The 26762-nt window shown below is 40.1% G+C and overlaps 1 protein-coding gene across 1 annotated transcript in view; it reads right to left on the reverse strand.

The window, feature by feature from the left end:
* Positions 1–24938, reverse strand: part of LOC105924446 (transmembrane protease serine 9-like) — a 156393-nt gene extending 131455 nt beyond the window's left edge. Inside the window, exon 1 of the mRNA XM_036148751.1 lies at positions 24797–24938. Coding sequence (XP_036004644.1) covers positions 24797–24916 — 120 coding nt within the window. The 5' untranslated portion in view covers positions 24917–24938. The remainder of the gene's footprint in view (positions 1–24796) is intronic.
* Between the last annotated feature and the right edge of the window lie 1824 nt (positions 24939–26762).

Here is a 26762-nt window from a genome sequence, read left to right on the forward strand (position 1 = left end):
TAAACAGACTCCTAATCTTTAACGAGGCAGTCATACCGATATACAGATGTATATTTAATGTTTAATGCTAGTTAACAGTATGATAATTCTATTACTGGACTCATTTAGTCAGCAAATACAATTATGCATAAGATTCCTTAGAACAGCCATGAAAGAGCTGACATTAACTGACACGAACAGTTCCCTGGCACTGCTCCATCTGGGCTTCTTTAACAAAAGTCTTAAAGCATCATTAGAAGCCACCTACAATCTCTAAAGACTGGCTTTTTAATGATTTTACCATAATGCTGTACACAGTGAGGTACTATGTGATCTAAACAAGTGATTTCATTAGAACAATATCCAAATTCCAGAGCTAGGACATAAGTTTCAGTAGATAACATTCAAAGCTTACAGTAAAAGTCCTCATCATCTGATAAACGGTCTGTCAGCACATCACTTAGATATTTCTCTTCATCTGAGACGTCCAGTAATATCCCAGACAACTTAAAATGGTGGAAAACCCAATATTTATCTTCTTTAGTGCGACATATCAGAATAAGACTATTTGATGGATTGACTTTAACATAATGTTGTTCACTGTATACCGAGCATACATTAAAGCAGCTTCTGAAGAAAATAAAACAAAGATGAACTGGATCTGCCAGTTGGTAAACGTGCTGTATGAGGCGTGTTAGTGTCATGGAGCTGATTAAGAACGTTTCCTGGTCAATATGAAAATAAACTGCACACACATGAAAGCAGTCTGACTGGTTGTAGTGAGTAATGACTGGAACAGTGAACAGGAAAGAAGTTCAGAGTTTAAGAGTAAATCATGTGAACTATCCATCCACCCATTGTTTATACCTGCAACTGCTCCACGGTACAGCCTTCATGTGAATAATAGAGACGAGAAATGAATTAGTCATTGTGGTCAGAAACCTGTTGTATCGGATGTTTTATCCAATCTCCGATCAGCCTTAAACCAAAATAAACCATAATGATTTACCTTGTTGCTGAGAGTAGAGAAGATAGTGATCAGTTGACCTTCCCTCCAAAAGTCTGAAAACTTACAATTTTTTTCAAATATGACAAATCTAGAAAAAAAATGGAAAAAACTTTATATGTTTGGGGTCAACAATGATTTACAGATTTTTGTGGTAACCATAGACCTTTTATAATTAATTCCAGTCTTGCTTAATTTAGAAACTTATGTACAGTGGCGTCTTTGGCATTATAAGTTAAGTGGGGCACAAAAACTCAACACCTAGTAGCAGCAACTATTGTTTTTTGTGATGCATCAAAAAAAATCATTTAATGTTAATTAATTAATTATTGTCTCCAAGAAAAAGTGTGGTATCAGAGGTTCTCTATTTATTAAAAACTATTTAGTGTGTCCTGGATGTCCAGGATTTGATGTTCCTCTTTCTTTTAATGCAGCTCCTAAACTGTCAGTAGTGCACACATTTTACTCATTTAAATGGGGTCAACCAAATCCATTTTGCACTTTTTATTCACTGTGGATGTAATCACAGATCAGGTGCAACACAGCCACTTACAGCTTGCATGTAATGAATCACGGCAGCGGACCCAGAATTCAGCCAGACCAGCAGAGGTTCTTGAATAAAAGGAATTTATTAAACAAAAAGCAGAGCAACACCAAAAAGGGACTTAAGAATCAAAAGACTACAGAAAAACATCCAGAGCTTGTGGGAACAGAAACTGACAGGTAACATGACTAAATAGCTCTGGAACTCTGAAGGGAAAAACAGGGTCAAAAATTCAAAATAAACCCAAACAATAGATCAGTATATGACTCACCCTTAACCATGACAAGACAACCTGGCACTGAACAAAGGAGTGAAGCAGGAATAAATAGGGGACTGAGCAGATAAACAAAGTAGAAACCAATTAGAGAAAACAGGTGGAACTAATCAAAGGAAGGGAAGTGAAGCTAAGATGGACTGAACAGAACACAAGCATATAATGCAAACTAGAACTAATACTGGGATAAGAACCATGACAAAGTACAGAATAGAAACCACTAAGACTAAAACTCATGACAGGAAAAACTACAACCGTACACAAGCCATAAAAGAATCCAAACAAGACAGAAACCAAAAACTGAGGCAGGAGAGAGGCCTAACTGATTAAAAAACAAAACAAAACAAAACCCAGAATATGGATATTTTATTAGTCCATGCAATTTAGCGGTCCATATAGAGAATCTATCAAGATCAGGCCCTTCAAATTTTATAATAGAGAATGATGCACCTCTTTCCTGTCAAAGTCGATCAGTTTAAATGCAATAATGTTTTATAACGACAGTGCTGAGTTATCGCGAACCCAAAGAATTTATACATAAATACAAATTTTGCACTTTCCATTGAAATCAGATATAAATGCACTCTCACTCTCGACATGTCCTCTACGCACCTATGAAAGCGTATGATTGTTAATTCAACAGGTCTGGATCTGAAACAAAGCTTTGGTAGAGGAGACTGAGCCGTAATTGCAAACCATGAAGCAAAAAACATATCTTCGAGCCATTTAAAACATTCAACTGAGTCACAAAACCTGTTGTTCTCCCATGTCAACTCGGCTAAGGTCGCTTCTGCTAGATTTGTGGCTTTTTTCCTCCTAAGCGCCGCACCAGCAGGTAGCTCATGTCAGTGGCTTTGTATTTCTGCTAAGTTTTCTAAACTTTTATCTTTTTTAAAGATTTTTCACAGCTCTAGTGGCTTGCTTTTTAACACAGTAAGTTGACAGGAAGGGGTGGAAGAGGGTGAGAGACATGCGGAAAAGGACCACAGGTTGGAGTTGAACCCGGGTCAACCACGTTGAGGACCAAGGCCTCCGCACATGGGTCGCACTACCCGCTGCGCCACCAGCATGCCTAAACCTTTATCTTTATCTACTTCTAGTTGTGTGTTACGGAAGCGTATTCCTGTCACTTGAGAAAATAAATTGCATCTCCAACAACTCAAGATGAAAATCAAAGCTTTCGTTTTCTACAGCAGTACATCAGGGGACTGGATGATGCATGACTCAGAAGAATGTTAAGATTTGTTACGGGGTCAGATGTTATCTGTGTTAAAGTTGAAGTGCTTTTCACATCAGTAGAAGGTCTGGTTTCTTGTGATGTTTTTGTCTGCTATTGATAAACCGTTGACAGAACTAAAATGTTTTCACATCCTTGTGGTGTGTAAGTGGCTCTGTACCTGTAATATTAATACACTTGGGTCAGAATGACCCAATGACAATATTGTAACTTTTTTTGTCCAGATTAAATGGGAATATGAATAACAATAACATTTTACTTTTTCTAAAGCTGAGATCCATCTAGGAAAAGTCATAAAATTTCCAGTTAAAAAAAAATCGTTTTTTTCTGCTTTTAAACTCAGTTTCAGGCCATCATGACCTCAAGGCAACAGAGGGGTTAAATACACCCGAGTCTAGGGGAGCCTGTTGGCTACATTGTTTGCATCAAGCACGTATGGCTGATAGAGGGATGCAATTAATTTATTTAATGAAAGTGAATATTTTACAGTTAATGCAAAGGTGCAAACGAAAGCCATGGACCATTTTGTTTGAGAGAAAGTAAATCACAGATTGTGTGTGCGTGGCTTTGTGCTTTGTACCGTTTCTTTGAGTGGCCACAGGATATAGCAAAAAACACCAAGTTTCTCTATAAGTTCTAAAATGATTTTCCTTCTACACAGATTGATGCAACAGTTATTGACTGTATGGATGATGGCACTCTCTCTCTGGTTCCATCCCAACATACGGGGATCACATAGCAGCAAGACGCTTCGTTTGGAAAGTAAAGGTACAAATACAAAAGATTTCACAAAACAGTCACTGCTTAAAAAACTAAAGAGGAAGATGGGCCTTTGTCGCAATGATGATACAAACTTGGATGAAGCAGCGACAACTAATGTTGGAGAAGACTGAACCTTAAAAAAGCTCAAAAAGACGAGACGAGACAATGCAGCTCCTTCTTAAAACATCCATGATTTACATCTTCATTCAGCAGAATCCCAACAATATGGGGTTACTGTCATCCTTTTATAGAGTGACAGTCATGTAAATGCGAACATGATATTTTACTGTGCACGTGGACCACTCTACCCAAATCAGATGTTTCCTATCTTCCCTACACTATTCAAAAGCATTCCAGCCGTACAGCCAAAGGCAAAGTTTTGTTCGATTTTCCCTGAACCCCCGCACTGTGCACAACAGAAAATAGCTAAATCACTCTTAACATAGTTGGGAGGGTGTTCAGTTGTTAATACAAACAGGATTCAAATGGATGGCAAAGTAAAAGGTCAGGCTGGCTTCTTCATAACCTTACTAGGAACTATCCAATCTCCCATTATCCCTCCTTTTTCACTAAAAGTGAAACATTCAAATAGTTATATATATGTGAAATTAAAATGGAAAATTGTATAACAGAAATGATTTCAAAGTGTCCATACAGATTAATAAATTTAAATGAATAATATACTTGCAGTAAATGCAGAATAAAATGACAGTAAGCACACAGTTATATACAAAACGTTCATTGTTTTCCCATGGCCTTTCTTCCAACTCATATGTAGCCGAAAAATCCCTTCTGCCAGTGTTTATGTCTTCATTCAGGGCATAAACTGCTACATGGACCCCTCCCCCTCGGTCGGCCGCCAGCCGGCCACCCAACCGGCCAGCATGAATCGGAAAATCAACCAGCAGCAGACCTTTTTATCTGCCTAGAGAGTTCACTGTGGTTATTATAACAGCGGTGTATGTACCCCCGAGCGCAAATAAAAAAGAGGCAATGAGTATCATCAACAAATGCATCGAGGGCGCCAGCACCACAAAGACCATCATCAGCCGAACGAATCAACGACCCTGGATCACTGTGGAGGTCCATCAAGCGCTAAAAGCATGAAACTCAGCCTTCAAGTCTGGTGACAAGGAGGCACTGAGAACATTGAGAGCCAACTTGAACTGTGCCATCAGGTTAGCAAAGTGGAACCACAGTCAGAAAATCCAGGAGCTTTTCCATGACGCCAGCAACACCAGGAGCATGTGGAAAGGCATACGGGCGATCACCGAATACAACACTCCCTCCCCCCCGGTGGGTGAAGTTGATACTGACTTCCTTAATGGACTAAATAACTTCTTTGGGAGGTTTGAGGCACTAAACAGCACTCGAGCAGTGAAAGCTGTTCCCCGTTAGGAAGAGCAGGTCCTCCGCCTTGACACTGCCGACGTGTGGAAGACTTTGAGGAGAGTCAACCCGCGGAAGGCCCCAGGTCCCGACAACATACCTGGGCAGGTGCTCAAGGAGTGTGCAGGTCAGCTGGCTGGTGTCCTCAGACATTTTTATCACCTCGCTGGACCAAGCCACAGTGCCAGCATGCTTCAAGTCTGCCTCCATCATTCCGGTGCCAAAGAAACCTCAAGTCACCTGTTTCAATGACTACCGGCCTGTTGCACTGACTCCTGTCATGATGAAGTGCTTTGAAAGGCTGGTGAAAGATCATATCGTCTCTAGTCTCCCCCAACATTCGACCCGTTCCAGTTTGCCTACCGACGGAACCGCTCCACTGAGGACGCCATCTCTTCCGCTCTCCACCTGAGGCTAGCACATCTGGAGGAGAAGAACACGCACGTACGGATGCTGTTCCTGGACTTCAGTTCGGTGTTTAACACCATCATCCCACAGCATCTGGTGGGAAAACTGGAACATCTGGGCTTCAGCACACCCCTTCGAAACTGGCTGCTAGACTTCCTCACCAACAGACCCCAGTCGGTCCGGGTCGGACAGAACACCTCTGATGTCATCACCCTCAGCACGGGCTCCCCGTGCTCAAGGACACTTGATGTGCCCAAAGATTTAAAGAAATCAGATCTTATTAATTATTCCAAAGAACTTTTCTTCCCAAATGGAAAATGTAGATTTGGACATTTTGAGACTTTCAGTCATGACGTTTTGAACTTCCAGGAGGAAGTTGTGTTGGATGAAAACATCACTGTGGGGGTCCTCTACTCTGTACTGAGATTAGGGATGTTAATATTTTACCTGTGCACTAAAAGCCAGATCAGTCTGAATAATGAAGAATATGAGGGAGAGAAATGTCATTGAAGTAATCTGGAAATGGTGGACATGCTTAAAGACAACCAGGAACACTGAAACCATGGTCATTCAGTCATCAGATTTTGAACTTGATACAGATGCACTGTCAGACCCATTTGAGGGGACTTTTGGCCCAGTCCATGGAGAGCCCATAGCTGGTCAACTTGATGACACTTTGATATATCAACCAAGCACGCAGTTTGAAGGAGAAGAGTCAGGCATCATATCTATTGAACTTCCTTCCGCAAGCACAGCACACTTCAAGCACCAGTACAGCATCATATGAAATGATTTGTATCACTGCTTTTCCACTTAATCAGGGTGATTAATCGCGATTAAATATTTTAATCGTTGCCCAGCCCTAAATATAATATAGTAATATCATCTTTATTGTCATTGAAACATACATTGAAAAATACATTACAACGAAAGTTGTTCTCTGCTTTTAACCCATCACCCTTGGGGAGCAGTGGGATGCCACAGTGCGACGCCCGGGGAGCAATCTGGTGTTAAGGGTCTTGCTCAGGGACCCAGAGTGCAGGCGCTGGGGATCGAGCGCAGTAGGCCACCACTCCCCCAGTGTGGTGGATCGTGACTGGGGAAGAACGCCAAGCGCGAGCGAATCTCATTGCTGCAGGGTTTTCATGAGAAAGAACATTGAACAGCAGGACCCTGATAAAATAAAACATTTAGCTACATGGGTAAAATAATGCATGTACAGGTCACAGTGATGTGTCATGGCTCTACAGTTTGTGATGAACTTTAATGAAGCATGGTAAACAGAGTCCAACATTTGAAGACATGAACAACTAGCATTCTTATAAAAAAGGTCACCATAATCTAAGACCAATAAAAACGTAGCAATGCGCTATTACTTATCTTATTACAAAAGAAGAACCTCAATTTAAGATTTAATTTCCTCACAAGTTTATCAATAAAAGTCGTCAATTCCAATTCCAAGGCATTTATACTCATTTACCACTTCGATGACATTCCCCTCCAGAGTGGACTTTACTGGTAGGGTTTGAGGTAAATTCTTGTGATTTGAAAACAACATTAACTGATGCTCGAATGTTCCACATGCCAGATGAAACTTTATTGTCTTTAGTAATTTCCAAATTGGAAGATGCAGTTATACAGCATTTTCCCTTTTCCCCCCAGCAGTGGTTCCTAAATTTGATTGTGACCCACAACAGTGGTGAATTATTTAGAGAAATAGTGTTAAAATGTGTTTCCTCTTTAGTATTACAGCTGATGAAACTAAATCGATATAGGCCTGATTGTGATTATGCTCGCTGGGACAAAACATTCGGTACATCATTTTTCAACAGAGGTGTCAAGTAACGAAGTACAAATACTTTGTTACTGTACTTAAGTACACTTTTTAGGTATCTATACTTTACTCCATTACTTATTTTTCTTCCTACTTCTTACTTCTACTCATTACATTTTCACACAAGTATCTGTACTTTCTATTCCTTACATTTTTAAAACAAACGTTACTCGTTACTCTTGCCTTCAGTTTAAAATTTATAAATATTTATTTCACGTAATGTGCGCCATCCAATGCAGATCATTGGCGCCATCCACACCTAGTGAGAACTAGTGTAATTGGATGAGTCATATAACGCAAACACTCATTGGTTAGTAGTTCACGCGTGACGTCAGCGCTACATCCGGGCACGGTGGTTGGCAAAAAACAGAGCTGCTCTCGTCTACTACATGACAAAACGGGTAGATTTAGAGCGTACTTTTAGTTTGTTTATTTTTGGAATCTAAGCAATGCCTACGACTTGTTGTGCTCCCGGTTGCACAGAGAGGCATTCCAAATCGTTGGATGTACGTTTCTGTCGTTTACCGAAGGAGGAAGGACGAAGAAAGAAATGGATATTTTCAATGAAAAGAGCGCAGGCAGACACTCCCAATGGACTGTGGGAGACATCATTCTACGAGAGAATTTGCAGTCTACACTTCATCTCCGGTAAATACAACTTAATTCTGCTCTAGTCATTGTTCTGCTTAAATAGCGGCGGAGGGGATGTGGCAATCGCTACACGGACCAGAGAAGCGGTCCGTGTAGCGATAGCTACAGCCGCCGCCGCTGTCTGCTGCTTCAGACAGCGGCGGCGGCTGCTGCTGCTGCTACATTACGCCCCCGTTCACGGGCGCTAGTACTTCTGTGTTTACACTGCAATGTCGCCGACACCTCCACCCATTTTAACAAGACAAAAACACCAAAATAATCCGTAGTAAACAATGTTTTTTTAATCCTACCGGGTGGGTCTTCCTCTGCTGAGACGCGGTCTGTGTCTGACGCCGCTTTCTGCTGTTGCACAAACGTGTGAACAACATCCATCCATCCATCCATTTTCTGACCGCTTAATCCCTCATGGCGTCGCGAGCGTTGCTGGAGCCTTTTTCCCGATATAAAATAATTGTAGCCGTCCAGTGGTTGCATGGCTTTCGTGCTCACTGTCTGTACTGGCCTGCCGTGTTTATAAGGCAGCTGCATATGTCGCGGTACGGAACCCTTGGCCAGCATTTCACAGACTCGCTCCGTCCCTTCAGGCTTTTGCTGTGTGGATCTGGCAATCTGATACCATCAACTATCAACTTACTCTTAAAACGATCTTGTGATACGTTATCTAAAGAAGAAAAATACATGGAGAACTCGTCAGTTTCGCTGTTTGCGTCCGCCATTGTGTTCGCCTTTTGCCAACCAGTCCGACGCGCATGCGCGAAAAACCCGGATCAAAACAATAACAATGAACTGGTCTATTCTCTTTTTATCTCTCTTTCTTTCTTTCTTTCTTTCTCTATCTATCTATCTATCTATCTATCTATCTATCTATCTATCTATCTATCTATCTATCTATCTATCTATCTATCTATCTATCTATCTATCTATCTATCTATCTATCTATCTCTCTCTCTCTTTCTCTCTCTTTCTCTCTCTTTCTCTCTCTTTCTCTCTCTCTCTCTCTCACTCACTCTCTCTCTCTCTCTCCACACAAACTACTTAGAATGTTTTTGCACCAAAGGGTATATTTTACCTTAGGTATTTGATGGAACTCACACATTTATGTTCTGGCAGTTCTGCAGGCTTGAATACTACCTCTGTTTGGAATTGAATTCCTATAAAGTTTGAGAGAGAACATGCTCCTTGAGTGACTTTGTCTTTGACTAATGGGTTAATGATTATGTTGTGTCTTGGGCCACATGTAGAACTAATCAGTGTTTAAATTAAGCTTTCAGTTCATATAGTGGCATTTTTTTAAACGTTACTTTATACTTTTATATTTTGAGTAGTTTTTGGAGCACATACTTTTTCACTTTTACTTGAGTAAAGAGGTCAAGTTGATACTTCAACTTTTACCAGAGTGTTTTTAAACTGCAGTATCTATACTTCTACTTAAGTAACAAATGTGTGTACTTTTGACACCACTGTTTTTCAATGTGGCTCAGGATGGGGAGAGGAAGAGAAAATAAAGAAAAAACAGGTATTACAAGATCAGTTATTTAAATTGTAATTACAGGGAACAAAACAGAAAGTGAGTAAAATAAAAAGTGAACAATTTATGGTAACAGCAGTTGAAGGTGTCAACTCAGTTTAATTAACTCCAAGGAGGAGGCTTGCCTATTGCCTCCTTTTCTCTATTCTTTATATATTTACAGGTCTGTTGGTCCTGGACGTGGAAGCAGATGACAGTTTGGTGGTCAGTGTGGCGTCGAGTATTGAACGCAGTGCGTGATAGATGAGTGTTTGGAGCTGATATGGTGGACATGTTAAAGCACCCATCGATATACAATTGTGATTGTCCTGGACATTGGACAACTGTGGGATGTTTCACCCCACCAGCAGGTCAGCCTGGTATGCAGCAACCAAGTCCTGACATGACCTCACCTCTACAAGGTCAGTACCCCTGCAAGGGGATAACTCTTCACACCCCTGAGCATGTCGAGCAGCATGAGCACTGCAGAATTCGAGCTGTCAGGGGAAAAGACTGCATGAACTTTTGGTGAACACTGGAGCCACATATAAGCCTCTGGTTTGTGGACTAAGACTGTCACTGAATATGATACTGAGAGAAGAAACAGTGTCTGCCGTTGTGACCTGAGAGGAAGAAGCATTGCTGACATCTATGGAGGACTGAGAACAGAGCCTGCTACAACTGGTGTTCTCTCCAGCTATGGAAGATGCAATGTCTGGGTTCCTGCTCTCCCTCCCACCTGACCCGCCACATGTCACTCTGTTCTATGACAGGAACCATGCAGAATGGTGTCTTTAAGGTAAAACACAGACAGTCATTTCTAGGAATATGTATGTGGCACCTGAGCGTTTGGCAGCTGCTACTGCTGAACAATTTATAATGATATATGATGTCAGATGAAACGATTTCTCATATTTCTCTTTCTCTCCATGTTGAGCACCAGGTAAAATAATTAGGGGCATGGTTAAACGTTCCCTTCAGGCACCTGATTGGGCTCCTACCAGCGTGCAGGTTTGCTGTTTTGAAAATATACTAATACCGTTTAAATTGTCTGTGATGTAACTGATAAGTTTATTTTAAACATGAGTTTGATATGTTACCATGGCCGAGAACGTACTGATCATCATTAAGCACCAGAAGTTGTACTTGCCATCACAGTTATTAGCATAAGGTCCACGGAGGTGGGAATACTTTCATGTGTTCCAGTTACATAGTAACCAGTCAGACACACCTGGATTAATCAGCTTGTCCAGTAATGAAAGACAGGAAACAAAGGAGCTGCTAAAGTTCAGGGAGTAGTGGAGCTGTGCTTATAGCGCATTAGTGGGAGAAATTAATCTGCTTCTTTGGGATGCACAGGCCACTGATGTGGTCTGTTGACAGTAAGAAACATATATCATCCTTTACCTGCGGGCTTGATGTTAACGCAGAAACAATCTATTTCTCATAGGTATGTAGACGTGAACAGAATGAGTATTTGTTGCACTTTTTTGAAAAGATGGGGGAACTCTTTCTCCACAGACAGCCACAGAATAAATGTTTGTATTTTCTGTTTTTTCTTTTCCTCACGTCACTCTCTCCTTAGGAGGCGGCAGAGCTCTTTGGGTCCCACAAAATTGGAAAGTCCTGCTAATCACCCTTGACCCCTCCACTCCCACCCCCACCACTTTGCTTCAACCCAGAGACACAGTTCTAGTTTTCTAATAATAACACTATTGATGTATTGATGTATTTTATTAATCTTAGTGTCAGAATGCAGCTTGTAGGCTGCATGCTGAGCCTCCCTTCCTCTCTCTCTTCCCTGCGCAGCCTGATTGGTTCCACCTGTCAGGCTGCAATTATCGCTGATCTGTTGCCACCTGTGTTCACCTCTATATATACTCACCTCATTCTGTTCTCGTGGCCGGTCCGTAGTGTTCTTCTCCTTCTCCGTCTCAGCCAGTGTCAGCTCAGTTTTTTGTTCAGTCAGCCAGAAGACTTAGCTTCAGCTTTGGTTTTTTTCAGTCACCGGCAGAGTCTCTGCTTCAGCTCTGTTCCAACTAATCCCGCAGTCTAGGGTTCCCCGATTCCGGTGTTCCGCTGTGGTTCCTGTCTTTGGCTCCTGTGCTCCATCCTGGCTTCAAGTTCTCGACTCCTGGGTTCCGCCCTGGTCTCAAGTCTTCGGCTCCAGTGTTCCTTCCTGGTCAGTCTCTCCGCACTCCTCCTGCCGGCCAGCTTCTGCCCCCTACATCTCCGTCTGGTAAAAGACTCTGGCTCCTTACGTCATCCATCATCCACTCTGTTCAATAACTCACTTTTTAAGAACTACCTGTGTGTGTGCGTGCTGTGACCGGGTTCATCCAAGACAAAATCATGACACTTAGGATATACTAAAAGTGTGGAGAGGCACATTCCTGGCTTTTACACTTGATTTTTGTTGTTTAAATATGTAAAAATAAATGAAACCATTACTGTTCCCGTTTCCTAATTTCATCTTGATGAGATGTATTGATTTTTATCCACGAGCAAGAAATGTCCCCAGATTTAATTTCAGAAATCTGGTCATCTTACCATATTTACTTTTTATTTTATAATGCATGCTTACAGTGGGGCTGCACACTTGGTAGCATTGTTGCCTTACAGCAAGAAGGTAATGGGTCCTGGGTCTTTCTGCATGGCGTTTGCATGCTCTCCATGTGCATGTGAGGGTTCTCAACAGTAGCGCAGGAGCTAGGAAGTTTGTCCTGCAATTGGCAAGTTGTTCTGACCATCTCAGTCATTGTGTCCTTGGGCAAGACACTTCATCCGAATTGCCTGCTGGCAGTGACCAGAGGGCCGGTGGCGCTGTTGTATGGCAGCCTCGCCTCTGTCAGTCTGCTCCAGGGAAGCTGTGCCTACTAACATAGCTCACCACCATCAGGGTGCGAATGACTGACTGTAGTGTAAAGCACTTTGGGGTCATTGGAATAGTTCAAGCGCTATACAAGTACAAGCCATTTACCATTTCTCTCAGGGTACTCCAGCTTCCTCTCACAGTCCAAAAACAAGACTTTTAGGTTAAATGGTTAGCTTGGGTGTGAGTGTGTGCATGAATGGTGGTTTGTCTCTGAGTTTCCCTGTGATATACTAGCAGCATATTGACCACTGGAGATAGGCATCAGCCCCCCTGTTTCACTGAACAGGAAAGCAGATAAATGGATGGATGGAAGTTTACTGTGGTAATTTTGACTAGGAAGAGGTGTGGGAGCAATAACCTGCCACTGCTGGGTTGTAGTGTAATGAAAGTCCACACTGGTGTGCTTTAGTTTGCCGGTGACTTTAAGGTCTGAAGCTCAATTTATCATCAATAGGTGCTCCCAGGCAGAGAGGCACAGTGGTTAGCAGTCTTGCCTCATAGCAAGAAGGTCCCAGGTTTGAGTCCTGTGCTCAGCAGGGCGCCTTTCTGTGTGGCGTTTGCATGTTCTCCACGTCCGTGTCTGCGTAGGTTTCCTCCAAGTGCTCTGATGATGACAAATAAAGCATCTTTTCTTATCTTAGCTACTGATGATGCCTCTCTGCAAAACCAATAGATTGAGAAAATTCTTAATTTCTCCTGCTGTCAAACTGATAAACTCCAGCATGTGAGGTTCTTTGTTGGAGATGTTGTATGTTTTTTTCACTGTGTCTAACTGCTGACTTCAGCAAATTGCTGTTTGGGGACAACAAAGGCTAAACATTTTTTTTTTAGAAGCTTAAGAGGAAAAGGTTAATTAAATACACATCTTCCCATATTTGCTGTTTTGACAGATGAAACATTTAATCACATTTGTGTCAGGTAGTTGGAGCCACATATCTAAATATGACACCTGTACAGGTATGCAAATCAACAAAGAATAAAAACGTTTTTACTTCCCAGCAGAGAGCGCTGTTGACAAACTAATTTGCCACTGCAGATATTTGCAGCTTTAATATTGTTGGTTCGGTATTTTTGTCAGGATAAAAAAAGAAGTAGACAAAACTGGATTTTGACTAATCTGCTCACTGTAAAAAATACTCTTTTTAAATGTTTGAATAAAATATTTACTGTATACCACTACCTAGAAGGGTCAATTGTCCAATAATAATCCAATTGTCCAATAGTTGGTTTAGCAGTAATAGTACATATTATTTATATAGCAGTTTTCACAGATAAAACTCAGAACATGCTTCACAAATGAAAATGAAAATAAAAAACACAATAAGGGACTTGAAAAAACACCAACATAATTAGTTCAAAGCTTTTCTGTAATGAAAACATTTTTGCTGCTTTTTAAAAGAGTCAATGGAGTTCTAAAATTTCCTGGCAACCAATGAAGGGAAGCCAAGACAGGAGTAAAACAATAATAGTGGCAGGTCAAGATAGGTTGGACTACAAACTAATCTAATGATGTTTCAGTGAACTACAACACTTTAAAAAGAACATTATCCTTTAAAGGCAGTGCCAAACAAATAGGTTTTTAACCTTGATTTAAAGGAACTCCGCTTTCAGCACTTTTACAGTTTTCTGGGAGTTTGTTCCAGATCAGTGGAGCATAGGAACTAAATGCTGCTTCTCCATGTCTGGTTCTGGTTCTGCAGAGTAGGCTGGAGCCAGAAGACCTGAGTGGTCTGGAGGGTTGATGCCCTGATAACAAGTCTGTGATGGATTTAGGTGCTAATTCAGGGATTTATAGACTAACAGAAGGATTTTAAAGTCTATTCTCTGAGATCCAGGGAGCCATGGAAGGACTTCAGAACCGGGTCCATGTTCTCTACGTTCTTAGTCTTAGTGAGGACTTCAGAACCGGGTCCATGTTCTCTATGTTCTTAGTCTTAGTGAGGACGCGGGCAGCAGCGTTCTGGATCAGCTGCAGCTGTCTGATTGTATAATAATTCTAATAAAGTAACTATAAAATGAGATTTGAATGGAAGGCTACATACTTAAATGTCTTTATGATCTGAATGAATGGTTAGTTGTTAAGAGAAACAAACAAATACAGATGGACAGAAATTTGTAACACCTGCGTGAAGGAAATGAAGCAACAGGAACCCATCAGGAAATAAGAAGTTTAATTTATTTATTTATTATTATTCCTCTATATCTGTAAAGATCTGTAAAACCTGTGGTTAATATGAAACAATTTATTAAAAGGTGATTTTTTTAAAGAAAAAAAAGAAATAAAAAAGAATACATTATAACGATCCATTACAATGATCTTGTATAGAAAAGCCACATTTGAAGATGCCTGGATATGATTTAAACCTTTAATCCTTCATGAGTTGATTCCTGTTGGTTAACCTTTGACCTGATGCAATCATTGCATGAAGTTTTAAGGCTTTGAACTTATTTCACTTTATGTTTTTGGTTTCCTCTACAAATAAAAAGGAAAACGTTTCAAGTTTTAAGTTTGCTGCCAAATGCTTCTGATCCTTTAGGTCTGCATCGATTAACCAAAGGCAGAGATCAACTCTGTTATCTGAGAGAAGATTGGACTAAAATAAAAACTCGTCACCTGTTTATGTCTGCTTCTTTCACATCTCGGAAATCAGACAGCATAAAAGTTTCCTATGGGAAGACTTGAATGAATAAAGAAAATAGAAGAAAATAGCCTAGGAGGAAGGGGGAGTGGGAAATTGTAACCCCATTGGTCGTCATGGTGGGGCTGGGGGTTGTGGTGTTGGTGCTGTTGTTCTCATTGGCGGTAACGGCCGGAGACAAGAAGGTTCCCAGGGTACGAGTCAGGAAGGACTGAAAATGGTCCAGTTTTTCAAAGGTCATCATGGGCTCAGCGGCTCGCTCCCTCCTGGTGGAGTTGTTCACATATGACAGCACGACCGCCTGGAACCAGGATCCATCCTGCTCACACATGAGTGGGCCGCCAGAGTCACTCTGAAAGAGAGGGAAAACTCATCATCTTCTGCACATTTAGATAGGCTGAACTCAGAGTTTTTAAACCATGAATCATTTTAAAACATGCTAATCTCTCCAATTAGCAACCATTATGAGTGACAGAAAAACATGTTTTAACCAAAGTCCCTCTAAAGCCCCATTATTCACTGCACTGAGTAACATCTGTATGCAAACAATAATAACAACTGGTTTTTAGTCTAGTTTCAGAGTTTAGTTTTATGTTTAGTCACACGTGTGACCAGTGACGTGCCGTCAGGTCTCACCTTTCATCATGATGAGAAAAACATTAATAATGTTGAGCAAAAATAAAATTGACCACTTGACTGTGCTAGAAATTTGTTTTCTATATTATTATGGTGGAAATCACTGACTTTACGCATCGCCTGTTCAGATACATGAGAGAAGAGTGAGGTGAAGAGTGACGAGCTGGACCTTCCCTCTGGCTGTGTCACACACTGATTGATGTATGTAGTTGGAGCATGCCCACTGCTATCGCTCTTTATTTTGTTTATGAAAACCAGTGGAGTCTCTGATTTTGCTGGCGCAGGGTGTCTGTCAGGGGATTGCTTTGTTTTGCCCGATCAGCAACGCCAACGGGGCGGTGACGACGCATTCAGCTCAACTCTTCTACTATGCTGGCACAGCGGCAGGAATGGGTACATAACTACAGCTGTGTTAAACTTTTTTATGCTACACTAAAATCTGGGACATTTTCAGGGACAAGTCACCAAAAAACGAGCGCTGTTCCCGGGAAATTGAGGACGTCTGGTCACCATTGTTTCTTCACTGCAAGCCGCCATTGTTTACGAAAATCCCGCTCGGCGATCCTGATAGGCTCGTCCATTTTATTTGGTATTGAAATACCTCCCACTGGCAGCGATTTCAGATGCATGTGTGAAGCCGTGTGGAGCTATGCGGAACGCAATCCAGCTGATGAGAGTCAGGTTAGAGGTTCCACAACCTCTCAAATATATTTAATGGATGTTTGTGAAATATTTATTCTTTCTAATCCTCCATAAGTTTGAGTGAAAATTAAAAGGGCAGGGCAGAAAGTACCGTGCCACACAGATAGGAGGCAGTGCTGAGCCACCTAGGAGCAATAGGTGACAGATGCACATCGCTGTGTTCTTTACTGTTACGCACAGGGTGCAGGTGTTGCACTGACAAATCTAATGGTACTTTTAATTTTGTTCAGAGAAAATGGAAGATTTAAGTCTCTAAACTAAATGATTTATTGACATGAAGACTTTACCAAGAAGTCTCACATTCAAAGACAGATGTGAAAGAGTACCAAAATAATGTACTCAAGTAAAAGAAGTTACCTCTATAACATTTTACTTAAATAGAAGTAAAGTTACAAATGTAAAATGTTACTCAGGTAAAAGTACAACATAGCTCATTAAAATTTTATCTTAACTAAAAAATCCTTCTTGTACATTTCACAAAGGACAGATTGGTCTCAACCTGTTTTAATTAAATGAAGCATCTCAGCATCTGTCTCTGTCACACCAAACCATCTGAATTCTATGAAGCGTCTCTGTGGTTTTCCTCTTCTTCAGAACCTGACAGCTCTGATCTTCATCCTATTCTTTGTCCAATATTTCCACTATCCCTTATCCATTAGTTTTAAATAACGAACTCCAAACTAAGCACCCGATCCTCTATTTTCAGTTTTAGCCAATACAAATTATAATCATAGGTACCAAATTAAACTGATTATTTACATAATTTTTTAAATTCTATTAAGCATGTTTCATGGACAAAGACTTTAACCAGACACTTATCAACTACTACGTGCAGTAATTAGATGTCACCTGGTTAGCGCTACTGATTCTATTTTTAGGATTAGATTAGGTTCATTATTCTGTCAATGTGGCATACCCTGTAAGAAAAGCATACCGGTAGTTGAATTTTAATCAAAACAGCATATCAATGTTTGTGTAGGAGGTTTTATAGGTGCTTGTTTCTTAGAAAATACAGTTTACAAAGGATTAAAATCTTTTTTGACAGATTTTATCATGTTTAATCCGGAGCAGTTTGGGGGGAAGGTGCTAAATACTAATAAATCGATCCACCAGAGTGAATGATTCAACACAAGATTAACAATTTTACCACAGCACTTGCTAAAATAAATTATAGAAAACTTCATTGTACATTAATTGGAATCGTATAATGGATGCAATTCAATAATGTGTAATTACTCTTTTTCCCCAGAGCTGTCTCCTTTTTGAACTCTAACCCTCACTGATAGACTCTCCTCTCCCTCCTCACACCTACCTCCATTTTGTTATTCTGTTATTTACAAGACTGTAATGTTCACCTGCACTCCTGACTGTTACTATTGTAACAACTGTTTACATGCATCTTGCACTACTCACCTTGACTGAAAATTGATTTGCACTGCTGACTGTTTATTCACATTACCAATTGTTTACATATACATTTGCAATACCGTATTTTAACTGTAATATGCAATTACCTTCCACTGCACTTTAATTGAAATAGCTTCTGTCCAAACTTTATTTATACATTTTATAGTAATAGCTACCTGTATATTATGCTCACAATTCTGCCTATAGTAATAGCCATCTGTACATATATTCATAGTACATGCAAACTCTGTTATAATAACAATCATCTGTATATTATGCTATTGTACATATCTGTAAAACTCTACTCATAGTAATGTCCACCTGTATATTATATTCGGTACATATCCAGCTGTAAATTTAGTTCACAATATTAGTTATCTATATATTATACTCATAGGACAAATCTATCAGTAAAATTCTGTTTATAATAGTATTCATCTCTATATTTACTCAGTAAAAACCCATGTCCTGTAATGGAACCATTGTTTATCCTGCACTTGCTGCTATTGCACTGCTGGTTATACCTAAACTGCATTTTGTTGCCTTGTACCTGTACCTGTGTAATGACAATAAAGTTGAATCTAAAATCTAAACTTAATGTGCAATATGCTGAAATGATGGTTGGAATTCAACAACAATCAGAACATTGCTAACTATGTTAAAGAGTAATAAAATAAATGAAAAAATGCCCAAGAAAAATTAGCATAGTTTCTCGCTAAACTCTAAAACCTTTTTATTAGAGTTTGAATGTTGGATTAAACTTGATGTTTTTAGGCAAACAGAGTTTACATTGCGTTATAAAAGCTGTTGCCTCTTTTGTACTTAAAATTGTCCCTTAAGTATAACCATGGGTTTTCTTCTTTTTCTTGGTGGTCAACTTTAACTATAGTGGATGTGTTTTTGCTACTGCCACCAACATCCGACTGATGTGCCTCCATGTTGGGATCTTGGGATTTCTTTTTTTTTAAAACAGTAACTGATTTCAAATGTAACTGAGTAAAATACTTACATTAAATCATACTCAAGCACAAGTAAAATTTCAGCTTTTCTAAACTACTTAATTTATAAAAGCTCATACACACATACACATTGTACCTAATTACAGTAACTCGAGTAAATATAACTAAAGGTACTTTCCAACCCTGCCATCTGTCCATAACGCAAAGGTGGGGAAGTACCCTTTTAACCTTTTTTCCTTCCTTTCTTTATTTCAACAACATATCTGGCGCGCTATCGAGTCCGTGGGCGTGGGGTTGCTCGGAGTGATCGACTCTTCTGCTGCATTGTTAATGCTAACAGGAGCAATAATTAGAAAACAGATACCCTCCAAGCTGTCAAAGAGGGTGAAACAGCTTCACAAAAGACTTAATTAAGCTCTTTGGATGAAGCATTGAAGAGTTCACTCACAGCCAATTCAGTATGGGTGTTATTTTTCAGCATGAATAATGTCATGTGGTGTACGCGTGTGAAATCAGGAACATTCATGTGTCTAACACTCATGAGACTTGAGTGCCCTGAATGCCTATAAGACACCACTCTGTACTGAATATATAGTTTTACATATTAAAATGAATTACTGAAATAAAAGAAACAATGTTGATAATATTCTAATTGCTCAATGAAGACACATCAGTCAGATTGGTCTCCTGTTTGAAATCATTGACACTTAGCAGTTTCAATCAGATTTCACAACGCTGGAAAACACAAACAAAAGAAAACACTTATGGAACCCACATTTAACAAACATGGCTGTGTACCTGCTCCAGAGTAAATAATCGAGTGCACATCATGTCAGTTGTTGATGCATCCCCACAATCTAACACTGTCGTCTGGAACTGCTGCAGAGCTTGTTCCTCTAAAGTAAGAGAAAAAAACAGAACTGTAAATTCTGGTAAATTGACCTGATTTGCATTGGTCCTCATGATTCATCATTGCACAAATATTAACATTACTATCTTACCTCCTCCTCTTCCAGAGCTCCAGCCAGCAGCCCAACATACTGATCCTACTGAGAATGTTCTTCCGTTGCTTAAGCAGATGGGCTGGATGTAGTTGTTCATGGTGGGTGGGGGTGACAGCTTAAGCACTGCGATGTTGTTTCCTGTCTGGTTGCTCATAGTGATATTTACCACTTTCAATGACGTCTCGAATGGATTAGACCCATTCTGATGTAGACGACCCAACACGACTGTCCACTCAGACACAATAAGGGAGCTGAGGGATAGAATATGGATGGAATTAAGCCTGAACTGTAACTGGATTAAGCTTCTCATAAATTATTTTATGATTTATACGAACATTACAGGAGTGTATTCATCTATCGCTTACTTTTTACTTATTATACTTCTGAATTGTTATTTAATAGACTGATATAAAGTTGATCTTTGATATCAATGGTAATAATGTCTATGTTTATATTTTTCCTCATCAGGGCAAATGATCCAAACACCAATTAAATGTACCCGTCATTCTGAGCTTCAGCTTACCCTGAGAAGCAGCTGGCGTCTGTCAGCACAGAGTCCTTAGACACTAACGTTCCTCCACACACATGCTGGCCGTTCTTCTGCACGCTGGCCATCCATGGCCAATCACCAGCTGATGTCACTGAAGTGGCATCCAAAATACGAGAACCTATTGGGGCTTGTCCACAGACAACTACCGCTGCAGAAAGAGGACACAGGTGAAAACTATAAAAAAATTTCACAAAACAATTTGTGCAACTTAATTTGTATGGATGTCATTAATACGTCCCACCTGGTTATTAGCTAGAAATGCACCAGAGAGACACACACCTACATTTATGTTAAAGTTAGACTTCTTGTTTAAACAATTTATGCTTTAATGTTATTTTCTATCTACTGAGCCAATCAGAGATTAAGTGAATATATAATAACACATATAACATTACCTACTGCAATTATTGGTCTAAATAAGTGGCTAACCTAATAGTTATTTAGCAGCTAATGCTAAATAACACTTAAGGACTAACATCCTTTGGACTACTGGAGGAGACCTACGAGGTTTCCCCAGGAGCTGATTCATTTAGTGTACTTTAATACATGCTGGGGTTACTTTAGTGTTGTAGGTTGAATATTGATTCCCCAAAAATAAAAGAGCACGTAGCCACACTGGACAGTCGCCTGCATTGTGTTATTGATTTAACAACTTCCCATTACTAAGGGGGTGGACCTGTTTCTGTTGAATTTGCATGTTATCTAAGCCATTACAAGGCCTTTGTTGGGCAGTAGTATTAAGCTTGATACTCCACATTACTCCAGACCTTTTGAATTGAGAAAGCTTCCTGGATGGGAAGCGAAACATCTTCAACTTCGAAAACAAGTCCAATTGGTTTGTTTTAAATTTTTTTTGGAATGACCATGACCTGGATGACTGAGAATCGTCACCAGGATTTTGGTCATAATTAGTCTGGTTGCCCTATTGGTAATGCCTGCCCTATTTTCTTTTTCCTAGTTTGTCTCGCTTTCAGTCAGCATACCACCTTTCTCCTTTTGCCTTCTGGAAAACTTTTTTTTCTGGATTGTCTGGATTTTGACCTCTACCTGTGTTAGGATCGTTTTCATGATAATGTTTATACTACTGCTCTTTAAAACAGCTTTCAAGAGTTTCTTTTTTCACCTCCGGAATATTACCAAAATTCAAAATATTTTGTCTAGGTGATGGTGAAAAACAGTTCCATGTATTTGTTACTTCAAGGCTGGTTTTGTAATCCTTAACTATCAGGGAATCCACAAAACGCAGTTTAAAGCCTTTAGATTATCTAAAATGCTGCAGCAAGAGTTCAGATGAAAATCAACAATAGGGATCATATTTCTTCCCTTCATTAGCTTCCTGTTAATTCAAGAATATCATTTAAAATTCTCCTTCTCGCATATAAAGCTCCATCATATATCAGAGCTCTGCTTTTCCTCTACTCTGCTTGCTTTCTGTTTTAGCTGTAGTTTTCAAAAAGGTCCGATCAGAGACCTATTTTTAATAGTAGTTTTAAGGACTTAGTTTAAATTTATTACAATGAAACAATTCTTTTTTTCTTATATCTTATATCTTATTCTTATAGTTGTAGCTCCTAGAAAAGTTAAACAAAACTACTTTAGATCAGATTAAAATTAAAACAATTAAAACAATCATGCATCATACAATCATACAAATTAAGAAAATAAAACAATCATACACTAAAAACTGTGATTTTAATGTATGAATAGAAACGGTTAAGCTGGTGATGAAGCTTGTTGCTTAAAATCAAACAAAAGAAGTCCTGTAACATTTTATTTTCTGATGCAATGTTTTCTTTATGTTCCGTTGCTCTGTAATGTTTTTCTGTTTATGTACTGCTCTTTGAATCGTCTTGTTACCGACAAGTGCTATATAAACAAACTTGTGTTGCCTTAGCAGAAAGAACAAAGCTAAAATGATAGCAAACTGTTATAAACAATCGTACTTAAAAGCCATAAACTGTCATTTACAACCAGCTGCAGAATATTAACCGCTAAGTCATATAAACTGACCTTATTAAACATTAGAGCTGTGAGGAAAATCACTTTTAATCAATGACTTCATTACTGACAATAATCCTGATGTCATGTTTTTTAAGGCACCTATTCTGATAGAGTCAACTCCTCCAAACTACAATTTTCTTTGTGAGAGCAGACAGCAAAGGAAAGGTGGAGAAGTGGAAACTTTGTTGAATGATTCACTAAAGTGTAAAAAGGTGTTTGTGGGAAAATTTGAGTCTTTTGAATAATAGGCTCTCCAGGTAAAGAGCCCGGCACGTTTCTGAATGTTTAGAGGCCTCCTAAATCCAAATCAAACATTGTAAAATGATTGAAATGAAGCCGATCCAACTAGTGGGAGGCACATCGGGAAGCATAGGGTGACATATTCTCAGATTACCTTGATTGACAGTCTGAATGCCAAAGGCTGTAATTGCTGCAAATGGAGGATTGAGAAAGCAGAATGTGAAGGTATATTATGATTTCAAATACAAATGATTATTTCTAACCTCATCAGTGTCTTGTCTGTTTTTCAACTGATTTTGCAACTCATTTGATTTTTTTTTTTTTTTTTTGCGGCATCTAGTGGATCGATTTTTATTCACAGTAGACTGAAAGGAAAGGGTTGAAGAAGGGGAGAGACATGCAGCAAAGGACCGTGGGTCGGATTCAAACCCGGGATCGTCCGCGTCGACGACTAAAGGCCTCCAAACATAAGTCATAAGTGGTAAAGGAAGAATATTCCTTTTCGTTACTTGTGATCACTTAAGAAATGTGGAAAACAACTGAACCCAGGTGGCATGTTTGACCGCTCAATCCCACCAGAGTTGAACAGGGCAAATACAGTGCCTTAGAATTTGGTGTATAGGTAGACAGTATCTTAGATGGGTGAAATGGACAACAAAATACATTTTTAATACTTCAGGATGTCGGCCAGTCATGTTGACAACCTTGCTTGTTGGATCATGCCCTATATCCAGCACGCACCCACACAGCATGGTGATCTATGCCAAGAAGGGATTACTCACACTGAATAAAAAAATGGCAATTGACATTTTTTCTTTTCCAAATTTAAGGAGCATTGGGTAGGTTCCAGAGTTGTTGCAGAACTTTGCTTACCTGACTCCGCCAGATAGATTTGCTCCGCATATCCATCTGGAAACCTTCCGTTGAAGTAATTTTGGGAAGGGGCGAAAATACTGGTTAGCTGATTGGCCTATGTTGGTGATAGACGGGCCAAATAAACCAATCAGATTCGTCGTCGCTCGTAACAGAGCGACGACGAAAACACAACCACAAGCCAAGCGACTCTTGCTGCTGCAGGTAAAGGCTCGTTAGCTCAGCAAAGAAATACTCTGTAATTCCGATAAAACTTGCTCGATAGCCACGCTAACGCTAGTTTCATCGGCTGAAGCCGCCATGTTGTTTAGACTGAACTGTTGCGCTTCCCGTTGCGTCACACCTCAACCCGCCTCAAAGCCAACGCTGATTGGACGTTCGTTTGGTGAACGGCTCCAAATTTTCTTCAACGGAGAGTAGCCAGACTGATCTGCGAGTGAAACCTTGAAAACTCGCGAGATCAGGATGGTCTCACGAGGCTAGAACTTTGCCCCCTCTGGTGACAAGTTGAAATGGCATTGGTATTGTGCACATGCTTGGGAGAAGAGAGAAAGCATCTGATGCTGTGGCTGCAGAGGTCTTTTCTTTATAGGCCTAATGTCTTCTTAGGTGAGAAAGTTATAAATATTGAAGTTAGTCCGTGTTGTTCTCGTGATAGTGGATCGATTATACCGAAGACTCAACAAAGCAGCAGAGTGAACGAGAGTGTGCAGGAGGTCACACCCACAAGCATGCCCAGAGGATCTGGTCCAAATCAATATACCAAATAAACTGACTAATAAAGTCTATAGTGGCAATAGCGGTAAACAGAAAAAGTAATTTTACACATCAGACCATTTTAAGGGCATGTATGGGAAAGAAAAACTATCTTTAAGCCCAATCTTTCTTGGCTCAATCATTATTGTTGCATAAATATCCCCACCTTCATCCTGTACTTGGCAACATTAATATGAAGGGAAAAAAATGTGGTACTCACATTCTGGTGCAATTGCTATTGGCTGAGTTGTTGGTGGGGTTGTTGGTGGGATCGTACAGGAAGCAGTCCCACTGGACTTGAAGCTAATGAAGCCCGGCTGATTGCCGTTGATCACACCGTTTATCCAGCTCTCATACTGGGATACTCTGGTGTAGACTTCTGGGATATTAGGCTCTGCACATCCTCTTCCAAAACTTTCGATTCCTGCTTGAATCCAGCGGCCACACTGCTTGCTCACCATCGGACCTCCTGAATCCCCCTTAAAGACCAGAAACACTTCATTTAGATGAGATGAGAACTAATGTCTGCAGACAATAACAAACTGAGGTAAGCAGATGATCACCTGACAGGAATCCTTGCCTCCCTCTTGTAACCCGGCACATATCATGCTGTCAGTAATGATGTTCCCCCCATAGCTAGAATTACACTGACTGTTCTCCACAACCGGAACCTCCAACTCCATAAGGTTTTGAGGAGATGGAAGAGGGGCTGAGGAGACAAATCCACATTTGACATATATACATGTTTAACAAAAAATTATATTTCTCTAAATTTTTAGATATGTTATTGGTTTACAGCCCACCTCCACTTCCAATGTTGCCCCAGCCAGTGATCCAGGTGTTAACCCCACTGGAGAAGATGCTGTTTGAGGCGGCTAGGCAGACTGGTTAGATGTAACTGGTGAAATTCACTGGTTGAGAAAGCTTCAGGAGAGCAATGTCATTGTTGGAAGTTCCTGGATTGTAGTCTGGGTGAATAATGATCTGTGCTGCTTTCCGAACGACTTCGTTTGGGTTGGATCCCTCCTGACTCTGACGACCCAGATATACAGTCACAAGTGATGGGATCTCAGCATACCTGTTAGAAAAATGTAAATGTAATCATTTTATTTTTATTAAGTTACAGGCATTAGGTCTGTTTCAAGTGTGAACACATTAGGGCTCTCCATGATCTATTATGAATCAACATCCATCTCCAGCCTAGGGACAGATTCTGAACCCATCCTTTATGTTTTCAGGTGATTTGTTTTCTCCATCACAGGTACTTTTCATTATTTTTCTTTGCTGCTAAAATGGAGCGACTTTAAGGCTTTAATTTCTTTAATATTAACACATGCTTTGCCAGTAATAACTTTGAGCGTAGAGGGCACCTCTTAATTTTAATTTTAATGAATGTTTTATGGCATCCACTGTGTTTGTAAATGTTGAATAGAGGCTTCTTTTGTCCAGATACATATGAACTCTCATCTTTATGATGGGTAAGAGTGAGCCATAAAATGAAGCAGATCAGCTCTGAGGTGAGGTGTTTTCTCCAGTTTTGTTGCTTACCAAAAGACGCATTGAGCAGCAGTCATCACCCACTGGTCTGTGATCAGAGATCCTCCACAGATGTGGTTATAGATGTGCAGACTGACCTGCCAGGGCCAGCTGCCTGGAGGAGCTTCCTCTCCTCCAACAATCCTGGTGTTGAGTGCTGGTTTACCACATACTGAGAGGAAATGAGATTAAACTGGATTATCAAATCAGTTAAACCGATCTGAAGTCAGGATGTTAAACTGGTTTCCTTCAAATCATTCAATAATGCAATCATTCAACAATGCTTGTTGAATGATTGTGTGTTACCATCATATGGTTTTCTATACGATTTAGTGTGCAGTACCTTCAGATATGTTTACTGTTATCGGGTCGAAGGTGGGTGTTGTACAGTTAACATTGAGGTCACTTTCGGTCTTGTTGGATGAAAAGTGGATGAACCCCGGCTGGTTTCCAGTGATGTGACTGTTGATCCAGTTGTTGTACTGGGACACTCTTGCATAGACTGCTGTGAAAAATGGCTTGGCACAGCCTATCCCAAAAGTCACAATTCCAGCCTGAATCCATCGATCCCCCTGTTTGCTCACTAGTGGACCTCCATAATCTCCCTTTAAGAACAGAGGCATTTTGTTTAAAGCAGCTGAGGAATAAATGCAGAAAGTCAGTAATGATCCAATGACGTAAGACTTACATAACAGGGTCCCTTCCCTCCTTCACGAAACCCAGCACATATCACGTTGTCAGAATTTACATTGCCAAGTATTTCACTGTAATCACATCTGCATTGGCCGCTGCCCACAATCTGTGCCTCCACTTCCAAAAGATTGCCTGGTGAAGGAAGGGGATCTAAGGAATGTGGAAATTCAGTTTGTTAACAAATAAGTAACTTTTTTGTAACTAAGCGAACTAAATAATTACATTACTTTATCAGGATACTGACAGCATTGTATTGACAGATGTTACCAAACTTTGTGATGGTTTTATCTACACCAATGA

Source organism: Fundulus heteroclitus, chromosome 16 (genome assembly GCF_011125445.2).
Source record: "Fundulus heteroclitus isolate FHET01 chromosome 16, MU-UCD_Fhet_4.1, whole genome shotgun sequence".
NCBI lineage: Eukaryota > Metazoa > Chordata > Actinopteri > Cyprinodontiformes > Fundulidae > Fundulus > Fundulus heteroclitus.